Below are 25,584 nucleotides of genomic sequence, written 5' to 3'. Positions count from 1 at the left end.
CAGCACTAGCCTGCTCTCAGTTTTGATTTGATTTATTGGTGTCACATGTTATCGAGATACAGTGAAAAGTGTTGTTTTGCGTGCTGACCAGACAAATCATAACTTAAATCAGGATAACAGACAGAATGCAGAATGTGGTGTAATATCTACAGAGAAAGATCAGCTGTTGGCACACACGCTATACAGAGATCATCAGCTTCATATTTTGGTTTGGGTTAGGGCTTTCCTGGGTATAAAATAATTTCGATAGAGTCAACGAAAAAAAAGTGAAAGGATCTGTTCGGAAAAGATTCAGTTGTCGGTTTGATTAGAAATCGTGAACGGCTAGATTTTGTTGAACAAACCGAAGGGGTTGGTGTGGACTCTCTGAAAGTCAGAGTTAAAACCGGATCCCTTACATCTGCTAAAAAGCTGGGAAATGCGAGGAACTGATGGGAAAGTCCGAAAGCCACAGTTTGCTTTTATTGCCGCTTTAATTTCCTGCTCTGCCTTCCACTTCATTCCCGGGTTTAGCTTCAGTGTTCCCTGTCTCTAAACACCCAGATGTGCGCGCTTCACACCGGCTGCCGCTCCTACAGATCGCCACAACCCGGGTCTGTTTTGGCTCAACTATCTCTCTCTCTCTCTCTCTCTCACTCTCTCTCTCTCTGGGAAACGGACAACTTTTTGCCGGCTTTCCGAAAACAAAACAAACCATTCAATGGGATCCGCACAAAGCAGGTCTGAAAGCCGCTAAAGTGAATGTCCAGTCTCCAACACTTCGCCCTGTGTGAGGATGAGACCGGACCTGAATTAATCTCGCGCTGAGTTGGCAAAGATCTCTAAAGGAAAACGAATATCTAATCATTACAATCGCCATAAAACTGCACAGTTTCCCTCCGAACGGGAAAGGGGATGGTTTGGGAAACATCACCGCGGGCCCTTGCAGTCCCAACCTTAACCAGTTCTCGGGAGTTTATTTTAGACTCGCTGACGAGGCTTCTAACTCTCCCGAGGTGAACTGCCGGGCGGTCTGCGTCTCTATGCTCTTCTCTTTCTCTTTTGGGTACTGGCTATTGGCGATGTCGGGAATTGGCATGGGGAGCTGGTGGTGTTCTAGTTAATCTGTCCTACTGGACATGCCAACACGCTAACATCTTTCAGTGCTGAGTGCGGACATTGTCAGAGGGGGCTAGAGGCTGGTGTGGAGTCAGTGTTAATACTTCACTTTCCTGTGACATCCTATAACCAGCTCAGACCGGTGTTCCCGGTTAATTACTACTCAGAAACCGCATTTACAAGAATGCTGTGTGCCTCACATTTGGAATCTCGTTTATTTTTTAAGAAAGTGAATATTCTCCCTTCGATTTTTAGACCAAGCATTGGAGCCACTTTAACGATGACTTTTGAACAGCACAGTTTCGTGATAACCAGTTTAAACCTCCACTAATTTGTGCATGTTTACTTTTTTAAAAAAAATGTAAACTTTCCAAAAAACAGATAGTGGTGAGTTTGTAATCCTGATACAATGAAGTTGCGGAGGCCGCTTCAAAAACGAATTAGAAAAGTAATCGTGACCTCTCTTGGAATGAAAAAAGGCAGCAGATTCTATCTCTCCTTGGGATTTAGTGACCCTACTCTCAATGAGGCATTTCTGTACTGATTTTTTTTAAAAAAGGCTGGACGAGGCAAAGCCGCCTTTACCCCTTGAGTAGCCGTGGATTAGCGCAGTCAGGACTTAACATTATTTACGAGATGAGCTAAATGAGACAGGTAAAGTGTAATTGTAGGAGAAACGGTCCGAGTTAGGCTGGGGAATCGCTCCGATGTGCAAAATGATTAATACACCCTAAGTATTTACTCGAGGGAGTCTTCAATCAGTCGCAGATTCTTAGCGTTTGCGTACCCTTACTTAAAATAAACGGGACTATTTGTGCCTTTAACTAACGCCCTACCCGTTCCCGTCACCGTTTACCTGGACACGGGCTTCAGTCAGATCCGTCCTCAGTGCAAGCTGTTCCCTGGCGTACACGTCCGGGTAATGAGTCTTTTGGAAAACCTTTTCCAGTTCCTCCAGCTGGTAGCTAGTGAAGGTGGTTCTGTTCCTGCGCTTCTTGCCTTTGTTGCTGTCACTCTCGGCCTTGTCCATGGCGTTGGACAACTCGGTGTTGGCTGTTTTCATCGCTGCCTCCTTGACGCTAAGATAGGAGCTTTCCATCACTGCTGGGTCAGGGCTCTGGGGCAGGTCTGACTCTCCCAGTGGGCTGTCTTTAGCTGAACACAAACAAGAGCAAAAATAAACAAAAAGTGAGACTTGACAGTACCGGCCAACGCTTAATAATCCTACAATCTCTTAACCCTTTCCAGCGCTGACTTCCATAAGAAAACTCCACAGGAGAAGGGTCACTCGACCCAAACCGTTAACTCTGCTTTCTCTCCACAGATGCTGCCAGGCTTGCTGAGCTTTTCCAGCAACTTTGTATTTCTGATTTACAGCAGTTCTTACGGGGTTTTGGTTTTGAAAGAAATTCCACCTTTGTTTGAATAAAGCATTCAATACCAAGAACCTACCACCAATTCCAATCGCTTAAGAAATTGGAACTCAAGAGAAAATATTCGACCCAACATTTACCGGCTCCTTGACTGATTCGCAACTTCAATTCATTTTGTTGTGGAAAGGTCGGGAGGACACCCCGTCCGGTCTATTTCTGGATGTTCATAAAAACGGCGCCGGTTCAGCGTAACGTTGGGTGTTGTTACCTGGGCCGTTCACCGACTGCTCTCAACACCAATCTCCACCCAAAGTGACCATTTACCGAAACGGTATCGAGCCCGTTGGTTTCACATGGAGCACTGAGCAACGTTAAAACTCCGCGGCTCCCGTGTATCTAAGTTTGTATTCGTTCATACCGCGGCTGTAGGCACATCACGTTAGAATATTTTCGGGCGTCATACACACTTTACAATTGAAATACATTTATCGGAGAATACAGATTGAATCATTAGCAACACATCCCGCTAGTTGTCGATCGTATTAAGTGAATATCTGATTAGATTCCCAATTTTGGGGTCACGAAGCACCGCTAATTCAGATATGAAGGCAGCTTCCAAACAGTAAGCACTGAGTAGGCGGCGCTGGAGAATCTCACTAAGAAATGTCTCAAAGCTGATTCTATTCAAAAAGGAACAAAATCCGAGGCTCGCGTTTGTACACTGGGGTCGGGAGTTAACTAAATCTTAAACTCGTCGGCCCGTCAACCTTTGTCTTCAAAATAAAAAGCATTGAGAACAAGACTGAGATGATCAAAACCTCAGTGTGTAAGTCCTGTGTGTTTGGACTCATTGTGAACCCGGTTTGTGTTCCTGTGGTATACAAACTAGGATCAGGCGCCCACAGAACTGACCCAGCACGTTCCGGGACCAGATCCTAACCGGGAAGAAGCAGTTCGATTGTACACCAAAGCCTGTTCTCTTGAACTATTCCGTGCACATTTCTCTCAGTGCGAACTCAGCTGACCCATTCCTTCCCCCCCGCACCCCCACCCGAACCCCCACAACCCCGGCATCTCCTCTGAACCCAGCCCCAGAACTCACCAAAAACTGGAGCAAAACTTCTCAAAACACTCGCCAGAGAAAAGACGGGATATTTTCAATCAACAATGGAACATTTCCATCTGACTTGGAATGATCGCTTCTGCAGGCCCATTGAGATTTAAAACACAACAAAATCACAGCTTCTAATTTCACCAGTACGAACTAATCTTTATTTCGACCAAAACAATGGTGTGTGAGTGCGTGTTTGTATTTGCAAGTGTATGTGTGTGTTTGTGTATGTATGTGTGTGTGTGGGTGTTTGTGTGTGTGTGTGGGTGTATGTGGGTGTGTGTGTATGTGGGTGTTTGTGTGGGGGTTGGTGAGGACTGTAAATACAATTGTCCCGGCCAAGTCTTGTAGCTCCTAATTTGTAGGACGTTATGTGTTATTCTGTGTAAGTGGTTTAAATCTTCAAAGCGCTGCACCTTCCTGACCCTATAATAATAATCTTAAATTACTGTAATGTTTCTGTCGTTTTCAAATGCAGTTTTGACGATGGTTAACAGCCGGTTTCAGTCGACAGAGTAACCGCTTTACCTTCGGCTGCACAGTGATTGCTGTTCTGGCGTGGCCCCTTTCGCAGACTCACGAGGCTACAACACACGAGGGGAGAATGTAAATCTCAGACTGTGTTTGTGTGTAATGTATAATTCAGACTGTATTCCGTTCCGGTGTGCAGTGTAAATTGCTGATTGTATCCCATCCCTCCTGTGTTGTGATTGGTGTGTATTCCATGAATTAATAAGAGTGCCTTTCAGGTGATGCAAATCCCGTTTGCTCTCTGCAGTCCGCCTCTGCCTCAGAGAAACTCCGCCAGTTAAAAGTTTCATTTATCACTATTATCTCATCTGATGTAGGATCCATTTGTATTCGAAAACTTTTGATTTGTGCGTGTGTATACAAAGAATACAACTTTTTTTTAACAACACGAGATGAGGTAGGAGAGCCAAGCAGTGGATGAGAAGAGTTGTCTTTCTTTGACCTTTTTTTATTGTTGGATAATTTTGTTATTTACCAAGAAACGTCATTTCCTGTTAGACCCAATATGTTTCTGAATGAGTTTACATTGTCTCCAACAGAGCGGTTCCCAAAGATTCTCTGAACATGTGCAGTACAGGAGGTGATAGGGCCGAGAAACTTCCTGTACTCAGATACAGTGCAACAGGTCATTACCGTTAAAGAATCCATCCCTATCCGACAAAGGAAGCTGATCCTTTCGAGAGTGTGTCATTTAAAGGTAAAACAAATGCCAACGAATTGTCCCCTGAATTTCGGAGTGCGCGCAGTCCGAAACCCCAGCTCATGCGAGTTATATTTAACATCATTTCAGGAGACAAAACAAATATTTAGTAACAGAACGCGAGCATTGCAGTTAGTAGTAATTGATACTGATTGTAATGTTGCAGCAACATGCGAATGAAACAGTACTTCTATAGAGGCAGTAAAGCGTGCCCATTAACAGAAGGAAATATTGTCCGCGTGTTATATTCCACAATTCCAGGGAAAGAATTGCATCTTTTTACAGGTACTATACAGGGCACTAGGGAATCAAACGAAACGGCCTGAACATTGGAACATTTGTTCGCCTAACAGAGATTTCAGTCAATAAACTATATTTAATTTCCACGACTTCCTTTTCTGATATCCGCACCGTTACGTTCACTAAAGTGCCGCAGACCCAGAAACCTTCATGACCCTTTGTGACCTTGCATCGCGGGGTGGGGGTAAACAGTGTCACCCAGCGGGGTTTGGAATTTTTAAAATCCAAACGGGACACTTAGGCACTTGAACGGCTCAGATTTGTACCAATTTTGCGGTACCTTCCAGTCTGTAGCTGATCTAGCCCTGCCATTTATCTCCGTATGTGTGTCTAAGGATAATCTCACGGATTGGAGGAGACAGAGAAAGAGAGTGTAGGAGAGCCACGGACCCTTCCTAATGTGTACAAATTCACGTTTCTTTGTACAGCAAGCCCTTACCTCTCAGTCCTGGTTTGCAATTCTCCCCCAAAGTCCAACAGAAAATAGTCAGATTCCCCCGCTGACCAGCTCGCCAGAGGCTTCCCCGCACGTTTTAAAATTCCTCTTTGGGGTGTTTTGTTTGATTGCGCAAAGTGCTGGCTAAGCGATGGAGGAATCCCTGGGCAAAGCGAGCTGGAGTGAAATGGGTTTTGTCAAGCGATTTTTTTAAAAGTGAAAGTGATGCTGGGAACTCTCTCTCTCTCCGCTCAGCCTATGATTTAAGGAGCGGAAAATGCCAAAAGTAAATGCGTCATCCCCCCACCCCCTCCTTACCCCAAACCCCTGGTGTCCTCCGTCTCCCTAAAAAAAACCCGCACATCACGAAATCGGGAAGGAGCCAGAGCAGGAGCCGCTTCTTCGGCTTCCATTTCTCAAACTGGACGTTCAGCATTTACAAAGGAAACATCAAATGATTTCGTACATTTTTTTTTAACGAAAGCAGCCGGTTATACCTAGGAGTTTGCAAACTATTTTCAAATATACTTCCCCTATGTCCCACAGAATTATTCGAAAGGAGCTAAGTACACTAGTCCAAATATGACGCCCCTCAAGTTTTTTTTTATTTTCCCAAAAGGAAATTCAGCCAATAAATCGCTGCGTGGGGCGATACAATCTGGGATTTAATGTGATCCATTTGTAGCGATCGATTGCATTTGCCAGTGGGTTTCCTCAGATGTGCTGGTGTACGGGACTCTGGTTTAAACTAGAGCCGAGGTGTTGTGGTCACCTCCAGACAGAAGTGCACTCGTTACAAAATCTTGCGGTTCATTCCAATAAAATAGTGGAAATTAATCCTTATTGAAGCCAAACGGTCAAAAGCGAAGACGATTACTCAGTTTATTCTCTAAATGTTTTGTAAAAGCTGATCCACAGTTTTGCTTCTGACCTTGTGGTGTGGTAGAGAATGGTGGGTGATCCAAACCGTTATTTTCCAGTATCCCACAGCACAATATAAAACGGGGGTTCTGCAAGCAGGAACCTATTAACATTAAGCACATGTTGAGCACTCCAATTTTCTCTAACAAAGTTCAGACGAAGTTATTACTGGTGTAGGCTGTTCTGGTCTTTAAAATTAACCTGTGCTGTCTAATCTAAATGTAAGCTTTATCCAGACGGTACCTTGTTACCTGTTTAACATTGCTGTAACATTCTACAGGTAATATGCACATACCAGGTGTGTATCAGAGACACAGACTCATTTTATTCCCCGAAACAGAAATTAGTTTGAATACAGTTGTATGGCATATAAGGCCTCCTATCGAAAGTATAGTGAAACTGGCGGATCCAAGTCATGCTGCCTGCTAACCGGCCCTCCGGGTCAGCTTATTGACACTCCCTGTTGGCTACTTTCATGCAGAGCATGAAAGCCGAGGCAGAAGCGGCCAACTCTTCGCATTGAAACGAGAGTTCACCAGAGATGCCCCACAGTCTTAACGAGCCGCTTGGAGCTGGAACACGGACTGTGTGTGATACTTTCCTGCAGCCTGGTGTTAGGGTCTTCCAGTGCTAAGCGTCAGCCCCAACTTGGAGACTGAACATAGAGTGCGAGTCAGTTGGTTTTCCAGCGTATTGGGGGCGGGGCAGTGAGACCCCCAGGAACCAGGAGTCAACCTCACAGTTCATTCACAATCTGGACCTCTTCTGAGTTCCAGCTGTCACACAGCCCTGCACAAAGTGGACGCCTCGATTTTAAGCCTTTTTTTTTGCAACGGGAAATGGAGTTAAGCTTTCAATAGTTAGGTTCGGTTCGCTCTCCACACCAAAAACAAATTCAAGTGCAATTCGTTTTATTTTTCCTAATTCACACCTCTGGAGCAGTTGGGGCTTGAACCCAGGCCTCCCAGTCCAAGGGTAAGGATGCTACTACTAAGCCGCATAAGCACCTCTCCTCATTTTCTTTTTGCAGATACTTTCTAATCAACCTGTTCGGAGTTGTTACACACCTCTGAAGCATGTGGGGTTAGATCACTTGGTTCAAAGGTAGGGATACTACCACTGCACTACAAAACCTTTCCATTTCGTTTTGCACACCGTCACAGCCAATGGGAAATCAGATGGCTAATATCAGAACCAATTCTCAGTTTAGCATCAATCATATTGCAAGGCTAAACAGGCATTGGCACATAGGTTTCAGAATCTCTTTAATGTACAGGATCACAGGAGTAATTTATGCTCTAGAAAAGCAGCTGCATAAACCCAGGAACAGGAATCTGACTCAAAAACAGAAGTTGCAGGAAAAGCTCATCAGGTCTGGCGGAATTTGTGAAGAAAAAAAAAATCAGAGTTAACGTTTCGGGGTCCGGTGACCTTTCTTCAGAACTGGGGCTTGTTCTGAGGAAGGATCAACGGACCCGAAATGTTAATTCTGAGTTTTTTCTTCACAGATGCTGCCAGACCTGCTGAGCTTTTCCTACAACTTCTGTTTTTGTTCTTGATTTACAGCATCCGCAGTTCTTTCGCTCTTTACAGGAGTATGACTATTGGGTATATGGAAACGAGGGAGGAAACAAAATTAGCATTAACTCAGACTCCAGTAATGTTTGCCTGATCTCAGATAAGGAACAAGACCCTGCTTGATCCAGGTCCGTCCTCATATCAGATGTGCCCCAGCCCAAATGTGGTTTGTGACCAGTTCTTTTTCTCCTCTGGGTTTGTTTTTTCTGGGGGTGGGGTGCGTGTAGCCTTTTCTTAACTTCTTCTCGATTGTTACACTCCACATTTAATGACCGTATAAGTTTTGCATTTTGTTTTTAGATGTTCATGTTTTATGTTATTGAAGCTTGTATCAATTTAGCCAAGATTTCTAGAAATGCTAACAGCTAGCGAATGCTAACACCTCGTATTTCTTCTTTAATTTCACAGCTTTTAAAATTTACCCCTATCCCACCCCCACATCTTGCTGTCCCTCCAACAGATGTAAGAGTAAAACTCCCACTTGGAAAGACAGTAATACTACAGTGCAGTGCATCCAAACAGTTCCTTGGAGGCAATAGCATGGTAACAGTATATAGTATTCCTGCTTAATTTGTTCTAGTTTCCCAATCCTTACACCTAAGTCCTGTACATACTGTACAACATAGCTAATGGATCCAATGCAAGACAGATTTAGGATAAATCTGTTTCTCTTTCCATAGATACTGCTAGACCTTTTGATTTTCTCCAACAATTTCTTGTTTTGTCTGTTCCAGATCTCCAGCATCCACAGTTCTTTGTTTTGTTTTATTGGGATAAAGATTCATTCATCCATTTGATGAGACGGCCAACTCTAGCTTTTCCTATTATATTTTCTAGTGTATTAACAAGTGTGCATTATATGTATGTAGAAAGCTGTGTGTACCTATGTGTGTGTATATGAACGAGCATGTGTGTTTATTTAGATCTTCAATGTCCTGGGCTCAACCTGCTTCCCACCAACCTGATTCAGCTATTCAGCACCTTCTGTGTAAAAAGATATTTTCTCCCCTAACTAGTCCTTCATGACCCTAAACCTTCGACCAAGCATACCCAAAGTCCTGAGTGAGTGAGATTTACCTTCCTCTCCAATTATTTGCCTTTATATGGTTCTTTCCAGATCATTCCATTTGAATCTGATCTGAGTTCTTCCTAGTCCACAGTTTTACACTTTGATCAATCTCATTGCTCTCTTCATAGTTTCTTGAGCCTGGATGAGTTGTTTGGGGTGGTGACTGGAACTGTGTTCAGTCCTTATAGCTATGATGTGAGCACTAAAGGGAGAGTTTAAAATCGTGTTTGATTACAACAGATGTGTCAAGGATAATATTTGTAGGTACCTGGATTTTATGAATGACTTTACGATTTGCTTATTTTGATGGCATTCTTCAAGTATATTTATGGTCATAAGAATTAACTCCTAGTGATATATTACTTGTTCTTCCAGTTTGATAAAACAGTGCCCAACACCAACAGACTGCAATGGCTGAAGAATGCAGTTCAACACCTTCAAGGGCAAATGGGGATGGGTAACAAATGCTGAACTTGCTAACAATGCCCATCATCTATGAAAGAATAAACATTTTTGTTGAATGCCTGTTGGAAAGTCCATATACTTCACATAAAATTTGAAATTGGTTTCTCAAACACAATTTGCCATTAACGTTGTGTTGACACACATTAGCTCATGGTTTTCCAAATGACATTTTTTTTTCTTGTCTTATTAACCTCAAAGGCTTCCCAATCTCTAGCTTCCACAGTACTTCCCTTCTTTCAGCCAGGTTACTGTTATTGCCATAAAACATTCCCTATATGGTGGCTTATACCTGCTGTTCATTGACCTTATTTGCCGCATGCATACTCTCCAAACCCATCTTAGAATGCTTTGCATTTTTCCCCAACTAATGCTTCCTATTTCTCAAGCATTCTTTACACTTTTTCAGTACTCTATGTATCTTGTTTCTCATCACGAATACTTCATCTTGTTTCATCCTTTGTTTCATCCCCCACGGTAACAATTAACTTTGAACAGGTAACTGGGACACCAGCACATGACCCAATATGTCAGGAATCTGAAGCCCTCCCCACTGCACCAGTTTATCCAACTGCACATTAGTCTGCACATGCAAAAACCCACTCACTGGTGCCTAACAGTGAGAATTATATGAATATTACTGTCTTTTGAGAAACTGTCTCTTAAATCCTTCCCTAGTTTCTAAGGCTCTGGCCACAGGGCCTCAACAATTTTCCTTGCATTCGTGCCCACTTAGATGATTAGCATGAACTACAAAGGCTGAATGACCTCCTGTGCTGAAATGACGTCTGGCTGTTCCTATTCTTCACCACAAAATGTTATGCACTACGTAAAAGATATCCTTTCCCTCAAGTATGGAGAAATCACGTACATGGACAGTTGCAAAAGCAACTGTTTGCCTAAAGGTTATTGGTATGCACATGCCCACTGCATTCGTACATTTCCATATGACTTCCCAACCAAATTCCCCTCCCCTACCCCTGCCCACCCTTAACTCTCCCTGCAGTCCTTTGCCCACCAGGTCTTGGAAATACTCTGACTGAACTCTCCCACAGTGTCATCGCTCTCATTGTACAGAACACCTGTATAAATGTGGCTGGGTTGAATTTGCTAAGTATCCAAGGTAAACTTGCCATTTGTTTCTATAAAACTGTTCAGCAGGACTGAAGGAGTCTAAATAATGGGAACAATTCGATAGATTCGAATGAGTAACTCATGAAGACTTGTTATGTTTTCAAGTCAGAAGGTGATCAAATGCTTCACTGATTTTAAAGTGTATTTTTTAAAACAATAATTTTAGAGAATGTAAATACTTTTTAACTCTGCAATAATAGATTCATGGGTCATCAAGTGCAGAAAAGACCCTTCGGCCCATCGAGTCTGCATCGACATAGCTACTGCTAAAGGTGCACTAATCCCAATTTCCCGCATTTGTCCTAAATCCTTGAATGTTATGATATTTCAAGGGTTCATTCAAATACTTTTTAGAGGTTGTAAGCTTTCTGGCCTCCACTACCTTCCCAGCAGTGCATTCCAGATTCCCAACACCCTCTAAGTGAAAACATTTTTTCTCAAATCCCCTCTGAATCTCCTGCCCCTTACCCTAAAACTATGCCTCCTTGTGATTGATCCCTCAACAAAGGGGAACAGCTGTTCCCTACTCACCCTGTCAATACCCCTCATAATCCTATACACCTCAATCATGTCTCCCCTCAGCCTTCTCTGATCTAAAGAAAACAGTCCAAGCCTGTCTAATGTCTCCTTATACATCAACTGCTCCATCCCAGGCAACATCCTCTGTACACCCCGCCCCCCTCTCCCCCCACTCCCTGTGCTATTACATCCTTCAGAACTGCACACAGTGCTCCAGTCATGGCCTGACCAATGCTCTGTACAACTCTAATATTACCTCCTTGCTCTTACGCTCCATGTCATGACTGATGAAAGCAAGTGTCCCATATGCCTTCTTAACTATGCTATTCACGTGCTCTGCCGACTTCAGGGATCAGTGAATGACTAGCCCAAGATCCCTCTGTTCTTTTGGGTACCCAGTGTCCTGCCATTCATTAAATTCTCCCTCATCTTGTTTCTTTTTTTAAATTGCATCACCTCGCACTTATCAAGGTTAAATACCATCTGCCACTGCTATGCCAATCTGACCAACCCATCTATATCTTTCTGTAACGTACAACCATCTTCTTCACTATTAACCACCTACCAACCTTGGTAAGAAAAATTGTGTTTTTAAATTTAAAAGTCACAAGAAAATGTCACATTTGAGTTCATCCAGCATTGTTATTGTTTGATTTAGTTCATTAGCTAAATATCTAGTCACCTTGTTGTTTATGGAAGCATGTTGTTCATCTACATCTGCTCCAGTTTATTCTCTGAATATCAGCACTTTTGGCCTCACATTCCTTGGAACAACTGAACAATAGATAAAGACTGGATGGGTCTATATGTAGTTCATTATCTAGCTCATACTATGAAGGTGAATCCACTTCTGTCCTTGCACTTCTACAAGTGGCATTGAAGGTGGTGATAAGGAGCAGTAATTCTGACCAATCTTTGCTATGTATAGCTGCCAGTTTAGCTCATCTGTTGCCACCTGGCTAAAATGAACGAAGTCAAAATAGATGCAGACCAAACTGGAACATTCTTGTTCTGCATTGCTGAGATTTTCATTGGAAAAGCTTGCTCGATCATTGTGGAAGTCTTTAATTAAATAGTTAGCTTATAGGTTATTTAAAAGAATATAATAAAATCTCTGGTACCATTAGAAGTAAAAAGTCAGAGTGGTCCTATTGGACGGTAAGGATGCTCTGTCATTCTAGCCGACTGGTGGTGGTTTGAATCTGAGGGTCACCATGCCTCAGGTGAGGGAAAAGGTTGAGAAGGAGTCTGTCATTGTAACCTCAACCAGTGCAGAAAATGAGTCCTCACACTGCTGGCATCACTCTGCATTGCAAATCAGCTGTCCAGCTAACTGCACTAACCGATTTCATAACCCCTCCTATAAAAAGGTGATAGGTGACATTTTGATTTTTTTGTTAAAGTTTTCAGCAGGGTCTGTATAAGCCATTATTACTTATTTGTTTAAAAGCGTATAAAGGATATAAAGAAGCCATTTGGCCCATTGTGTCTGTACTGGTCCTAAAAAACAATTCACATGTGGAAGTATTTAATTAGATAGAAGGGGAGGCGATGGCCGAATGGTATTATCACTGAACTGTTAATCCAGAGACTCAGATAATGTTCTGGGGACCTGGGTTTGAATCCCACCATGGCAGATGGTGGAATTTGAATTCAATAAATATCTGGAACTAACAGTCTAATGATGACCATGAATCCATTGTTGATTGTTGGGAAGAACCCATTTGGTTCACTAATGCCCTTTAGGGAAGGAAACTGCCACCCTTACCTGATCTGGCCTACGTGTGACTCCAGACCCACAGCAATGTGGTTGACTTGTAATTGCCCTCTGGGCAATGAATGTTGCCTGGCCAGCAACAGCCTCATCCTGTGAATGAATAAAGGAAAAAAAAACATGCTATTCCTTAGCTTTCTTCCTATGGATGTGCAAATGTTTCCTTTTCTGATAAATATTCAATTCCCTTTTGAAAGCCTTAATTGATCTGGTGTCCACCACAATGTCAGTCATGCATTCCACACTTCAACCACTGACTACATGGAAAACGTTTGCCCTTATTGCCATTGCTCTTTTGTCAATTATCCTTAAAACTATGCTCTCTGGTTCTTGACTTACCATTAATGGGAACAGTTTCTCCTTGTGTCTTCTTTTCAGACCCCTCATGATTATGAACACATCTTTCAAATCTCCTATCAGCTTTCTCTTCAAGGAGAACCATCACAATTCCTCTTTTCTCATCCCTGGAACCATTTTCGTAAATATTTCCTGCACTCTCTCAAATGCTTTATCACATTGGAATTGAAACATTAACTCTGCTGCCGGATCTGTTGTGTTTCTCCAGCACTTTGTTTTTGTTTCAGTGGAATAAGCTGCCAGAGGCAAGTGGCAGAGGTAGGTACAATTATAACATTTGAAAGACATTTGGACAGATACATAGATATGAAAGGTTTAGAGGGATATGCACCAAACATAGGCAAATGAAACCTCTTCTAAGGAGCCTCTCTGCTCCTATGATGCTGCTTGGCCTGCTGTGTTCATCCAGCCCTGCACCTTGTTGGCAAATGGGACTTGTTCAGTTTAGGATACCTGGTCAGCATGAGCCAGAGGGTCTGTTTCCATGATGTATGACTCCATCTCCAGAAATGCAGTACTCTTCTTTTATTAATCTAACTCGCTTGTTTTCATATTCTGTGAACTTTTTAATAAAGCTTAGGATGCTGTTTGGTTTACTAACTACTTTCTCAAGTCCTAAAGGTTTCAATGATTTAAGCTCATGTACCACCTATAGAGTTGTTTCCTTTATTGTATATTTGTCTCTCTGTACTCTTCCTACTGAAATATATCACCTCACACTTTCCCACATCAAATTTTGTCTGTCACTTTCCTGCCCATTTCATTTATGTTTTTTTGACATTCTACACTATCCCATTCATTGTCCACAATACTTCTAAGGTTTGGATCATTGAAAAATTTTGAAATTGTATCCTATCCATCAATGTCTAAGTTATTAATGTAAATCAAGAAGAGTAGGGATCCTAACGCTGAACACCTCCCCCACAAACCCACCACCCTCCCCATAAATGCCATTATGAACCTTCTATCAGTCTGAAAAATAACTGTTCACTACCATTCTCTATTTGTTGTCACTTAGCTAATCTTTTATCTGTGTTGCTACTGTCCCTTTATTTGAGAAGCTGTAACTTTGCTCACAAGTCTGCTGTGTGACTCTTTATCAAATACTTTTTGCTAAGTCCATGTACACCACATCAACAGCAAATACCTTCAGCAGTTCTCATTGTTACCTCATTGAAGAACTCAAGCAAGTTAAATCAACGCAATTAGCCTTTAACAAATGCATGCAGGCTTTTCTTAATTGACTCAGATTTGTCAAAATGACTATTAACTTTGTCTCAAGTTATCATTTCAAAAACTTGCCACCACTGATATTAAATTAACTGACCTGTAGTTACGAGATCACTTCTGACACATTTTGTTGAACAAACGAGTAACATTTGCAATTCTCCAGTTCTCTAAGACTATCTCTGAGTCCAAGGAAGACTTCTTAAAGAGTTGAAGAATTGCACTATACAGTAAATGTAGGAAATAAGGGATAAGTGCACTTTTGACTAGAACTGAGTCAACAAGTAGATTTAGAAATTTGTGGGCAAGTCTATTCGTCAACTGCCTGCTTGGCCTCCATATGACTTTCCCAAAGGTACGTTCCTTATCCATGGAGCACCAAATTATCAACATGAAATAAAAAGTACCATTTCCAACTGTTATCTTATGTCACTCTAGTCACCAGCAAGTTAATTTCCATGCTCATTATCCAGGTACCCACATGTCCATGTTGTAGTTGCACGTTAGTGTGTAACTTGTGAAAGGTTTCAGTATATTTTTCTGGTAACACCTAACTGTTGAATGACTAGCATATATGAATGGCAGGTGATTTGTGACAGAAATGCATCCAAATGCAATTTAAGAAGGGATGCACTCAGATTCTTAAAAACTAGGTGGCAAACGTGGCTTTGAACCAAGTACACAAGTTGAAAGCCAGCCTGTGCTGAAAAGATGATTTTCTTTACAGGCTGTAGATATTTTCTGAGCATTACAGTTGGGAAATATCAAATACATTCCAAATGGACATGTGCTTACAGCACAGAAGTACTCCAAATATTGCATTAATCATTACTCAATGAGGTTATAGGATGTGGCAGTGTTATTAATAGATAAAAAATGTCACACTGTTTGTACCAATGCTAAAACTTTCAGGGGGCTGAACAGGGAGCAATTGTGGCGGCAGAGTGAAGGGAATTTGCTTTATATCTAAGTTTCAGAACTGGTCTGAGGGCTTTTGACACTACCACTGACACAGATGTCTGAAATAGGGAGAGTTCCATTCCCCAACTTCTAAAAATTTCAAAAAGATCAGAATTGAGATACTTGTCTAGCGTCAACACTGTGTTTAGATGATTCTCCTTCAAGGGCAGAGATTATAAAGAGATGTTTGCCACCACACAACTTTTAAACAGATTAATATTTAGAAAATGTAGATTTGCAAACTAAAAGATAAAATCTACACTAAGGATCTTGTAGACAAAGTCACTTCAAAATGCCAGATTTGTTTTGCTTGTGAGATGGGTCAGTTAGCTTTCTTTGTTACACATACATTCTCTGCTTCTCGTGTAATCTAAAAATCTAAATATTAGGCAAAATATACAGTCATACTGATGCATTTGAATGTGAAAACTGTACTGATACAATGTGATGTAGGGTAAAGGTTTATTTTGGCTTTTCAATGAGTCATTTTACAACTAGACTATGTTTTCAAGGAACTTTAAAATCATAGGTTTGTTTTGCAAATTTCATTAAATGGCTGATTTAATAGATAGATAACAGGATTAATCTAGGCCAAAAGATTCAATGGCCAGTTATAGTGCTGCTTCTGTATCCTTGTAAAATAGTTTTGTGTGCACACTAACTCAAATCTGGGAGTACAAATTGGAATTGATTGAGGATTTCACTAAAGACCAGCCTCAAGGCAACATCTGTCAGTCATAGCTGTGGGATGGTTTCCCATTGTTTAAATTACATCCCATCCCCACAGTAACCAGTTCCGTTGTCTATGAACATGTGGATCAGCAGAATAACTGGTCTATCAGGCTCATTCACCAGTTACAGATCAGGAATTGTTATTTTGAATTAAGTTACACCTCAGTTACACATCCATCTTATTCATCATATAAACATACCAACACATGAATTAGGAGCAGGAAATGGCCACTCAGCCATTCAGCATACGCCATCATTCAATAAGGCCATCGCTTATCTGATTACTCCTCATCTTTTTACATTCATACATAGGACGTGAACATTGCTGGCATTTGTTGCCCAACTCTAGTTGCCCTTAAGCAGGTGATGATGATCTGCCTTCTTGAACCACTGCAGTTCATATGAAGTAGGTAGTCCCTCAGTGCTGTTGAGGAGGGAATACTAGGACTTTGATCCAGAGACCCAGAAGGAACACTGAAATATTTCCAAGTCAGGATGGTGAATGGCTTGGAGGGGAACTTGCAGCGGCACTGTTCCCATGTATCTGACACCTTTGATTGTCAGTTTAGAAGGTGCCTTGATGAATTACGGTAGCGCATCTTGTAGATGGTACATACTGCTGCAATTATCCATTATGGGAGGGAGTAATATTTGTGGATGTGCCGATAATGTGGGTTGCTATGTCCTGGATGGTGTCCAGTTTCTAGAGTGTTGTTAGAGCTGCACTCATTCACACACGTGAAAAGCATTCCATCGCATTTATGATTTGTACCTTGCAGGCTTTGAGGAGTTAGGAGGTGTGGGAATCTAGTCTCTGACCTGCACTTGTAGCCACAGTATTTATATGGCAAGTCCAGTTCAGTTTTTGGTCAATGGTAAACCGCAGAATGTCGATGGTGGTGATACTGATAGTCCACATACCCCTCTAGCCCCTTCCTCCATAACCTCTCAAAGTGAAGTGTCTCGGGTGTGTGTTGACACAACTGGAAATATTTGCTGGAAATGGAGTCCCAATCTAACTCTCAAGTTCACGGAAACCAAAATAGTGGGATTCTTATCTTGTGATGCTTGATCATCCTAAATGTCTGACCAGAGAAAACCATTTGTTTAGGTTTCTCCCAGGAGCTGAAGCATAAATCTTAGGCCTGTTTTCAAGCATATAACTCCAGTTCAAGGGGAAATTTTTATCTTCCAAGTACCTAAGTACGGGACCACCTAAGAAATATGGGGTAGTGGATGCTATTCTTTTTAAAAACAATTCACGAAGGGCAGTGCACAAATAATGGACAGATCTCCCCTTTGGCACTGATCTCGGTTAGAATGGCTGTTGCTTTGACATTGCAGTCCGCAATTACCTGCTCTCTGCATTATAACCCCACCAGTTCCTGTGGTTTGTATCATTTTATTGAAGATTCAGTATTCTACTTGTGGAATATAGATTCAGCAAATTTGATTGAATGTAGCCAGGCCCAGGTAAATATACCGGAAAGAACTTCTGTTTACATGAATCAAAAACGTTTGACTAAAAGTTTCCCGATGGGAGTGGTACCGGGAAAGCGAGAACAAGATTTCCATCACTGATTGCTGTTTAGAGTGAGACGTATCGAGTTACTTTGATTGGAACCCGAGAAATGAAATCCAAATTTACCGCATTTCAATCATTTTGTTCAATAAAAATCTAGAGCTAGCAGAATTTCGATCACTTGCGGGATTTAACAGAGGGTTAAATTTTCCTAACAGGGTCTGATCAAAGCTGCGGTCAGAAACGGATCATAAAACATATGAGGTTTATTTCAATAATTTTCTTGTTAAGCTCCCGAATATTTGTCCATCAGAAGGCGGTGATTTGCCACCTTTCGGAAGCGTTTGTCCTCCATGCAGCTACACCCACAAGTTGTATATTTCCCTGCAGATGGTTAGTGCAATGAGTGACCCATGACGGAGGTCAGTCTAGGACAAATATATTTCGGCGCATCTATGTGGACCAGACTGGGTCAAGTCAGCAGAGTCCATTCCTCGGGTCCCTTAGGTTCAAATGTTTTAAAAGAGAGTGGAACGAACATTATATTCTCGCTTAATTGGTGGAATTTGAATTTGTATTTCTGAATCATTTACTTTTAAAATTAATCTGTTCATGATGTTATAGCATACCTCTGGAGTAAGTGGGACCTGAATCCGGGCCTGTTGGCAAAGAGGTAGGGACACTACCACTGTGCCACAAGAGCCCACGGCTGCCCGGTTTAATAGCGTAGCAAACTTGTCATCATATTAGCGTCTCTTAAACGATCTCTTGCTATCGAAGACACTAATAGATAACAACTGGTCATGGATAATTAGGCTGCTTTGAGGTTTAGCGTTTTTCCAACAGGTATTTAGTTCGTTCAATTACTCGGGTGCCGGTCACTGTGGGCTTTAAAACGCCCCCTTGTTCCCAAATCAGCATGGGCTGACTCACTCAAGCAGTGAGGTCTCCTACTGCTATCGGAGGAAGAGTAGGGCCAATGCATTAGACCATAGTGGGCATATGATCCCTCCTGCACAATGTAACTGGCCGCATCCAAACATGCTATAGTCAGTGACTCTGATATTGCGCTTGTTTTAAATTCTTGACACATCACCTCGGGTATGAAAGCGCCGTTGCTCTTTTACGAAACGTAATGGTGCATGAATTAAGAGCTTTGCTGCCTCCCTTAATGCTGTGCAGATAATTTGGCTTGTGTGCATGATATTCATCCAACACGACAATTTTCTTCCATGAATCATTGCACCATCATGAATGTATTAAGCCGTCTTGTAACGTGTCAGTCCTGTAATAAGATTTAATAGGGACAACGACCAAAATTTTAACAATCTTGTGTCAAGTTCTTTTTCCCCCAAAAGAACAATCTCCTTGGATATCCTCAGCGCGTTATAACCTGAGTACACAGCCTTTGTTGATCAGCACAGTTGAAGAAACTTTATTATAAAAGCGTACGACTTGGAATGTAAAGATATTGTTATCTAAGCCAAGTAATCATGGGTTACATGAAGGAACAAGCTGTCGGAGTGGTGGGACCTTGGAATTTCTACAGAAACGTGAGTGTGGGGCCCAGCTACCTGGCGATTTCAGTGACTGTTGATGGGGTTGTGGGGTCAATCAGCCAATCGCGAAGAACACCCAACCGCGTGTTTCCGAGAAATCATTTCGCCTTTGAATTTCGCAAGGGACCTGAATGTTTATCATTGTTTCCATGCATCGCCAATGTTAACATTCATTCCAGTTACCAGCAAAGGAAAACTCAGATCTTGTTGCAATAGAATGATTTTTGAACAAAGCAGGCTTGCTACAAATTTATTGGGGGTGAAACTAGTTATATCATTAACGGTTATAGAATTGATATGAGGTTCTAAGAAAGTACTAAAATGCAAACAATTCAGTCTGGTGTAGGCGAAAGGCGGTTGATGCTGAATACTTTATGTAAGCCAGTAAGATTTAAACATGACTCAAGTGATGGTCCAGATTAGTAGTTACTTCAATGTATGCACTTCTAAGATATTCCTGACTGAAGTTGTTGGATTGTAGTAAATTTTGGCGTTGTGGTGTAGAAATTGGATTGGATGAAACCGGCTGTTTTTATTCCCAGATGGTAGCGCCATTGGAGATTGGAACAATAAGAAAGAAAGGAGTCATTCCCACAAGCGAGTTTCCGAGTAGTCAAGTCTTCTTTGTCCGTAAACTCATAATTGTTTAGCATTGTATCTCAGTAAGAATGGGTTTAATTTGAAATTGAGACGTGGAGCTGGGATCTTGTGATTTTTGGTCCAATGTGAACCAACTGTGGTTTGCTGAGAATATTTCCAGAACGGATCCCAAAACGCCACATTCACTCTGCCCGTGGTCGTAACAAAGGAGGACAATTTGCTATGTGTGAGATGTGTACGGGAGTGGTTCCGCTGTGAGTGAGTAATGGGAGTTTATCTTTTGCTGCTACCTCTCGCTCACATACAATGAGAAAGAAACATTCTCATTCTTGTAATGTATGCGCGAAATCACATCGTGGCAAAATTCGGAGTTATTTTGATGAATTCAGGGGGCTAGTATGCATTGTAACTCGTTCTGTTATTCGCTCCAGTACGAAACTTTAACATTGACTCATTTTACAATCTATATCTTAATCTGGTATAGCCACCTACACTTATGCTTACGTGAGCCCCTGAAACAGCCAGGCTGATTCCTTCCCATCTCCCACCCTCCACAACGAGGACTTCATTCAAAGTTCTCCTACACGGACCAACACTCCCACACCCCGTCCTAGCTGAGACTTACTCGCCGTCCTCATCCCCCCATCTTCCCCGGAGCAGCAGCTACTTCTACAGTATCTCAGCGAGTTCCAACAACCTTGCCCTCTCCTATCTCTGTAACCTCCCATCCTGTCCCCTAACTCTCCAAAGAATCTGCACTCCTCCGACTCGGAATTCCTCTGCACTGCCGCCACCCCTCGACAGCAAGGTGGGGTGAGAAATTCCTCGAGAACCTTATCTCTCAAATTCCATCCCCGCCCGAAAGCCGCTGTCTTTACCTCTCTCCTCATTTGAGACCCTCCTGAAAAACGTGCTCCTTAGCTTTCAGTCACTTGTCCCTGAGGAAAGTCCGCTTGGTTTAGGTGTGAAGTTTCGACTTTGGTACCTCCAAGTGAAAAGCGTTTCCCTACCTTCACCGCCCACCCCCACCTCCCCCCCCTCCCCCTACCAAGAAAACACAATGGTGTAAAATAAAGGCTTGGGTATCCGGGACGGGAAAAGTGCAAACTAATTTTCAGCAAGAAATGGACAGACTTTCTCTGCATTGAACAAAAACCGCGATCCTCTCTTGTGAAACTGGAATAATTGCATTAAAACAGGAATTAGGCTGCGGTGTGTCGTTTCGGGGCTTATTTCAAATTGCAAAATTCCGGAGAATTGGCACTTGAGAGAATCGAATATCAAAATAAGATCGGCGTTAACCATTTCAAACCAGCGTACAGTGCTGTGTTAGTCACCTGTCGTGAAAATTACTGATATTTCTGTGAATGAGCAATACATGTAAATGTTGTGATAGTGAATAGACAGCTGCCCTGGCTATGGAGAGTCAGAAGCCCATAGGGTCTAGAAAGAATACTGTTCTCCAACTCTCGCGGAGAATCCTCACTCCAACGTTTCGCAAATGCCTCTCTGACCCTATGAATGAATGAATTCACTGCTGAATAATGGAAGTGTAGTGTCCTAATGAAAAACACAAGAGGATTTGTAGCCTGGGCTCTCACTCAATGGAAAGTGACATCGAGTCTATTGGGAGATTGATCTGTACCCTTCAGTACATCATCAAGTTGTTCCAAATGCAAAACAAAGTTAATCTTTTTGGTATCAATCAAAAGTCTTTCACTTTTACTTGAGTTTGGTTTGAAACCTATGGTAAGATCGATCAGCGCATGCTATCTGGGGGTTTTGGGAGAGGGGTTCGTTATTCCTAAATGTGGGGGTTTGTGGAGAGAAGCTGAAATCTCTGCTCCTTTGCCAGGGCAGTTGAAGCGAAGGGGCTGTTAGCGTTTCTGTCCTGCCCTCCCTCCCTCCTTCCCCAACAGGCCAGTTACAGGCCCAGCCGCATGATGGATGGCCTGTTAATGTAACCTGGCACCTCTCGACTCCGGGACGCCGCTTCTTCATCAGCTCGGCTTCTCTGAGTTATTGCCCGCGGTCGAAAATCGCACGGCCAGATAGCGCCAAGTGGGAGACAGCACAGGTGCACTCTTAGGGAGAGTTCCCGGGGGATAGCATTTGGACTGCATGCTGAATGGTCTTTCAATTCAACTTGCCCCAGTCTACACTAACAATAGCCCGTCCTTTTCGGATAGCTGGGGCCGCTCCTGTTACTAAACCCCACCACCCCATCTCTCTCTCTCACACACGCACACCTTTATTGGAGCTGTTTTCCGTTCCTATTGAAGAGATTGCGTGTCAATGCAGATTATACTGTCTCTAGTAGCCACACGTGCCGGGCAGGGCATAGAGTACTTAACACGAGAGACAAACAAGAAACGAAGGGTTCAAATGCATTCAATGACACAAAGTCAGGACACTCTCTCTCGGCGAATAACAAACATGAGTAAAATCCACCAGCTGGAAAGGGGGACAGAGCAGAGTTGACTGCTCAGAACTGATGCTTTCCAGGCAGCACGGTCAGAGTTATAACTTTTTAGTTCCACACAATCGAATTTTACCCCTTCCCCCTCCCTCCCCACCGCACACCAGCTCTTTCAGAGCCCCGAGACCGAGTTTCCTCTCCAGCCCCTTGCCCAGGGCGACTCACCGTAACAGGGAATCAAGGCGCCGTTGTGGTTAGCTTCTTCGATCTTGTTCTGAGCCGGAGATTTCGCCGCCCTGCCTGCTCCCTGTATGTACAGATATTTGTTAAAGACGCTGTCGCCGGCGCTGGGGTTTTGAATGCTGCTGTCCAATGGCTCGCATTCCTGCTGGAAGGGGGTCCTCGGCTTCTCACCATAACTTTGGCCTTTGTTGTTCAGGAAGTTGGGAGCAAACTTGTCACTTGGCTCAAATGTTCGGAAGGGAGACTGCTGCTCCTGCGGAGCTGAGTTATAAAATGAATCCATGCTCGCCATATCGCAATAAGACACGCAAGTCTCCCCGTTCATTCCTTAAGTAAAAATGTTTCGAGTAATATAGACAGAAGTGTAGCCGTCCTGAAAGGCTGTCAGGCAGGAAGCGAGCTGACGAACAATACGGAGTCGTACAGCACAGAAAGGGGAGCTGACTTCAACGCGAATCCTTTTGTGGGTTATTTCGTGAGAGGCAGGGGCTTGTAGATGTAACAACTCACTATATCCCAGACCCTCAGCGTCTCCCACCTCTTCCCCCCCAATTAATATGTAGATCAGATAAATAGGGAGGTCAGATCTCCTCACAAAATACTTCAAAAGGGAGACAATTAAACACATGACAGTAATGTAATTAGGGGATGAATCTGTCCTTATCTTAAAATCCAACCGGGGCCAATTTAATGGGCACGCTGTAGTTGATTTGCAACGCCCTTACTGAGTACTGGCTTTGTCCGTCCTTCGCAGCCCCGAGTTAGATTTCAGGATCGCTTGCACAATGGTAAAAGTTAAGAGCCCGCATAAGAGAACACGACAATGAGATTTAGTTTAGTTCTGTTAAAAACAAACCGTCGTTTGCACGTCAGTGCTTACGTTCTGAACTGGATATTTACTTGAAAACAGCGCATACATTATCCCGAGAAATAGACATTTCGAGGCTGCAGTCAAAATAGGGCTTGCAAAAAAACAAACTGAAATCGGAACTTTTTTTCGCTCCGCTCGCCATTCTACTCGACCTAACATTATATCAGGTACTTTCGTTGCCCGCCAATATCACGTTTCAGAACTGACGGTAAATTATTTCGACAAAATGCTACTTCAGTTACTGGTCCGTGATCACCTCCTACGCGTTTCTCGGTCACAATGCACTGCATCACCCCTTTGAAACATTTGCCACTTATAGAGCCATGATTTCCCCATTTCTTAAATCGAACTTTTGCAAACAATATACAATAACAATGCAAGTATAGTCATTGGAAGATCTCTGCACGCTCAGACAACACTCAGTAAGTATTGGGAAATTAGAACAGTTTAAGGAAACAGTTCAAACTCGCTACCGGACACGGGGATGAGACTTAACCTACTCAGTTAAAACAAAACTTGTTTGGTGTCCTATATAACCCCGAGTTCCGATTAAACTCAATTTAAAAGTTCCGATTTAAACTGCTCCTCCTTCATTCCCCCCCAGATAATTCGGTGTTAAGCACCAGTTTTAACAAATTCCTCACAAGATGCTCGCAAACATCGTTTGTGTGTCCATATTTTTGCTAATATAAGTTATGTATTTGTAATTACCTAACCATAAAAGAAGGAGATGTGTTTGTGCTCTGATGCGAACAATGCAGAGTCAAAGTGAATATTGTCAAATATTTACAGTATTCGCAGTTCTTTTGGTTTTTATTGAATATTGTCAAAGTTGCAGAAATCCTTCCTTGAATATTTGACTCAATTTTAGGTGAACTATCTACTGATTGGGGCATGGCTAGCAGATTGTTTTCACATCATTAAAGTGCAGCGGAAGATCCAAGTGGTTATTTTACTGGTCAATAAATTCACACTCGCAAACTGGAGGATAAAAATGCAACGCACATGAGAAATTCCGCACGAGGGAGTTTTATTTGAGTTTTTATAACTTTTTTGTGTTTGTTGCATCTACCAGATTCGAATATTCTCCGCTCATGTTGCACTTGTACGGCATTTGTTGATGTTTCTTTATTAAACTCTACAAATGATGGAATTAGTCTTCCTTTTGAGTAGTATTGATGATTTTCCTAAAGTATTCTTGCCTCATCACTGTAAGCGATATTTACACCTTCTGTTAAAATTGTAAGTATTCTATCCAATAAGTTGCAATATATTTTTTGGACAATGGCACTAAAATCCACTGAAAATACAACGAATCATAAATCAGGTTCTGGTCTTCAAAGAATATCATATTATAAACAGCATAACCCAATCTTTTAATCACAAATTCCTTTGCGCAAATATACATTTGCTGAGGTAAAACCATCACATTACATCTGTTTTTTTATGTCACCTATAAATCTTCGCCAATTACAGAGACGCATTTTTATTATTTCTTAAACTGCACACTTAGAGAAAACTCAGTGACCATTTAAGAAAACGATGCAGGCAGAATCACAGTTAGCTTGGAAGGATCGGAATAAAAACAATATTTGTCATGGTATGACTTGCCTTGTTGTTTGGAATCGGAATTTACTTGAATGTGTTTCCACATCTTTTTTCAACACAGATGCAATTGACAGACACGATACCAGCCTGAAAAGGAAGAGCTCGAAGGGTCAGGACTGAACAGACATTGCATAGATGAGTTGGGAAAAATACTTTAATATAAGTTTGAAGTGACAAGAGACTTTCTGTGTACATCAAGGACACTTGGGCTAGAAAGAACATTCAAGACATGTTTCGTGTACCGTGACCTTTTCAACGAATGTAGCAAGGAGAAATGTTCATCACACGAATAATCCACTGCACACCTTGTGCAGCAATCCAATCAGGAAAATTGCCTACAAGATGAGGTTCTTAAATCCTCTTTAAGTTGGAGCTTGACTCGTTTTGTATGAAAGCTGACATCTAAATTATAAAACGTAGAGATTTGAACCATGAGATCACACTATAAAAACAGTCATTCAAGAAAAACACAGTATGCCC

The 25,584-nt window shown here is 42.2% G+C and overlaps 1 protein-coding gene across 1 annotated transcript in view; it reads right to left on the bottom strand.

Annotated features, from left to right (window-relative positions):
* The window catches only part of alx4a (ALX homeobox 4a), a 44,732-nt gene extending 21,782 nt beyond the window's left edge, over window positions 1–22,950 (bottom strand). Inside the window, exons 1-2 of the mRNA XM_020510164.2 lie at window positions 22,608–22,950; window positions 1,955–2,253 (exon numbers count right to left, since the gene is read on the bottom strand). Of these exons, the coding sequence (XP_020365753.1) occupies window positions 1,955–2,253; window positions 22,608–22,950 (642 nt within the window). The remainder of the gene's footprint in view (window positions 1–1,954; window positions 2,254–22,607) is intronic.
* Between the last annotated feature and the right edge of the window lie 2,634 nt (window positions 22,951–25,584).

Source organism: Rhincodon typus, chromosome 17, assembly GCF_021869965.1.
Source record: "Rhincodon typus isolate 14 chromosome 17, sRhiTyp1.1, whole genome shotgun sequence".
NCBI lineage: Eukaryota > Metazoa > Chordata > Chondrichthyes > Orectolobiformes > Rhincodontidae > Rhincodon > Rhincodon typus.
Note: the sequence above shows the minus strand (reverse complement) of the source record. Positions and strands in the feature narration are given on the sequence as shown.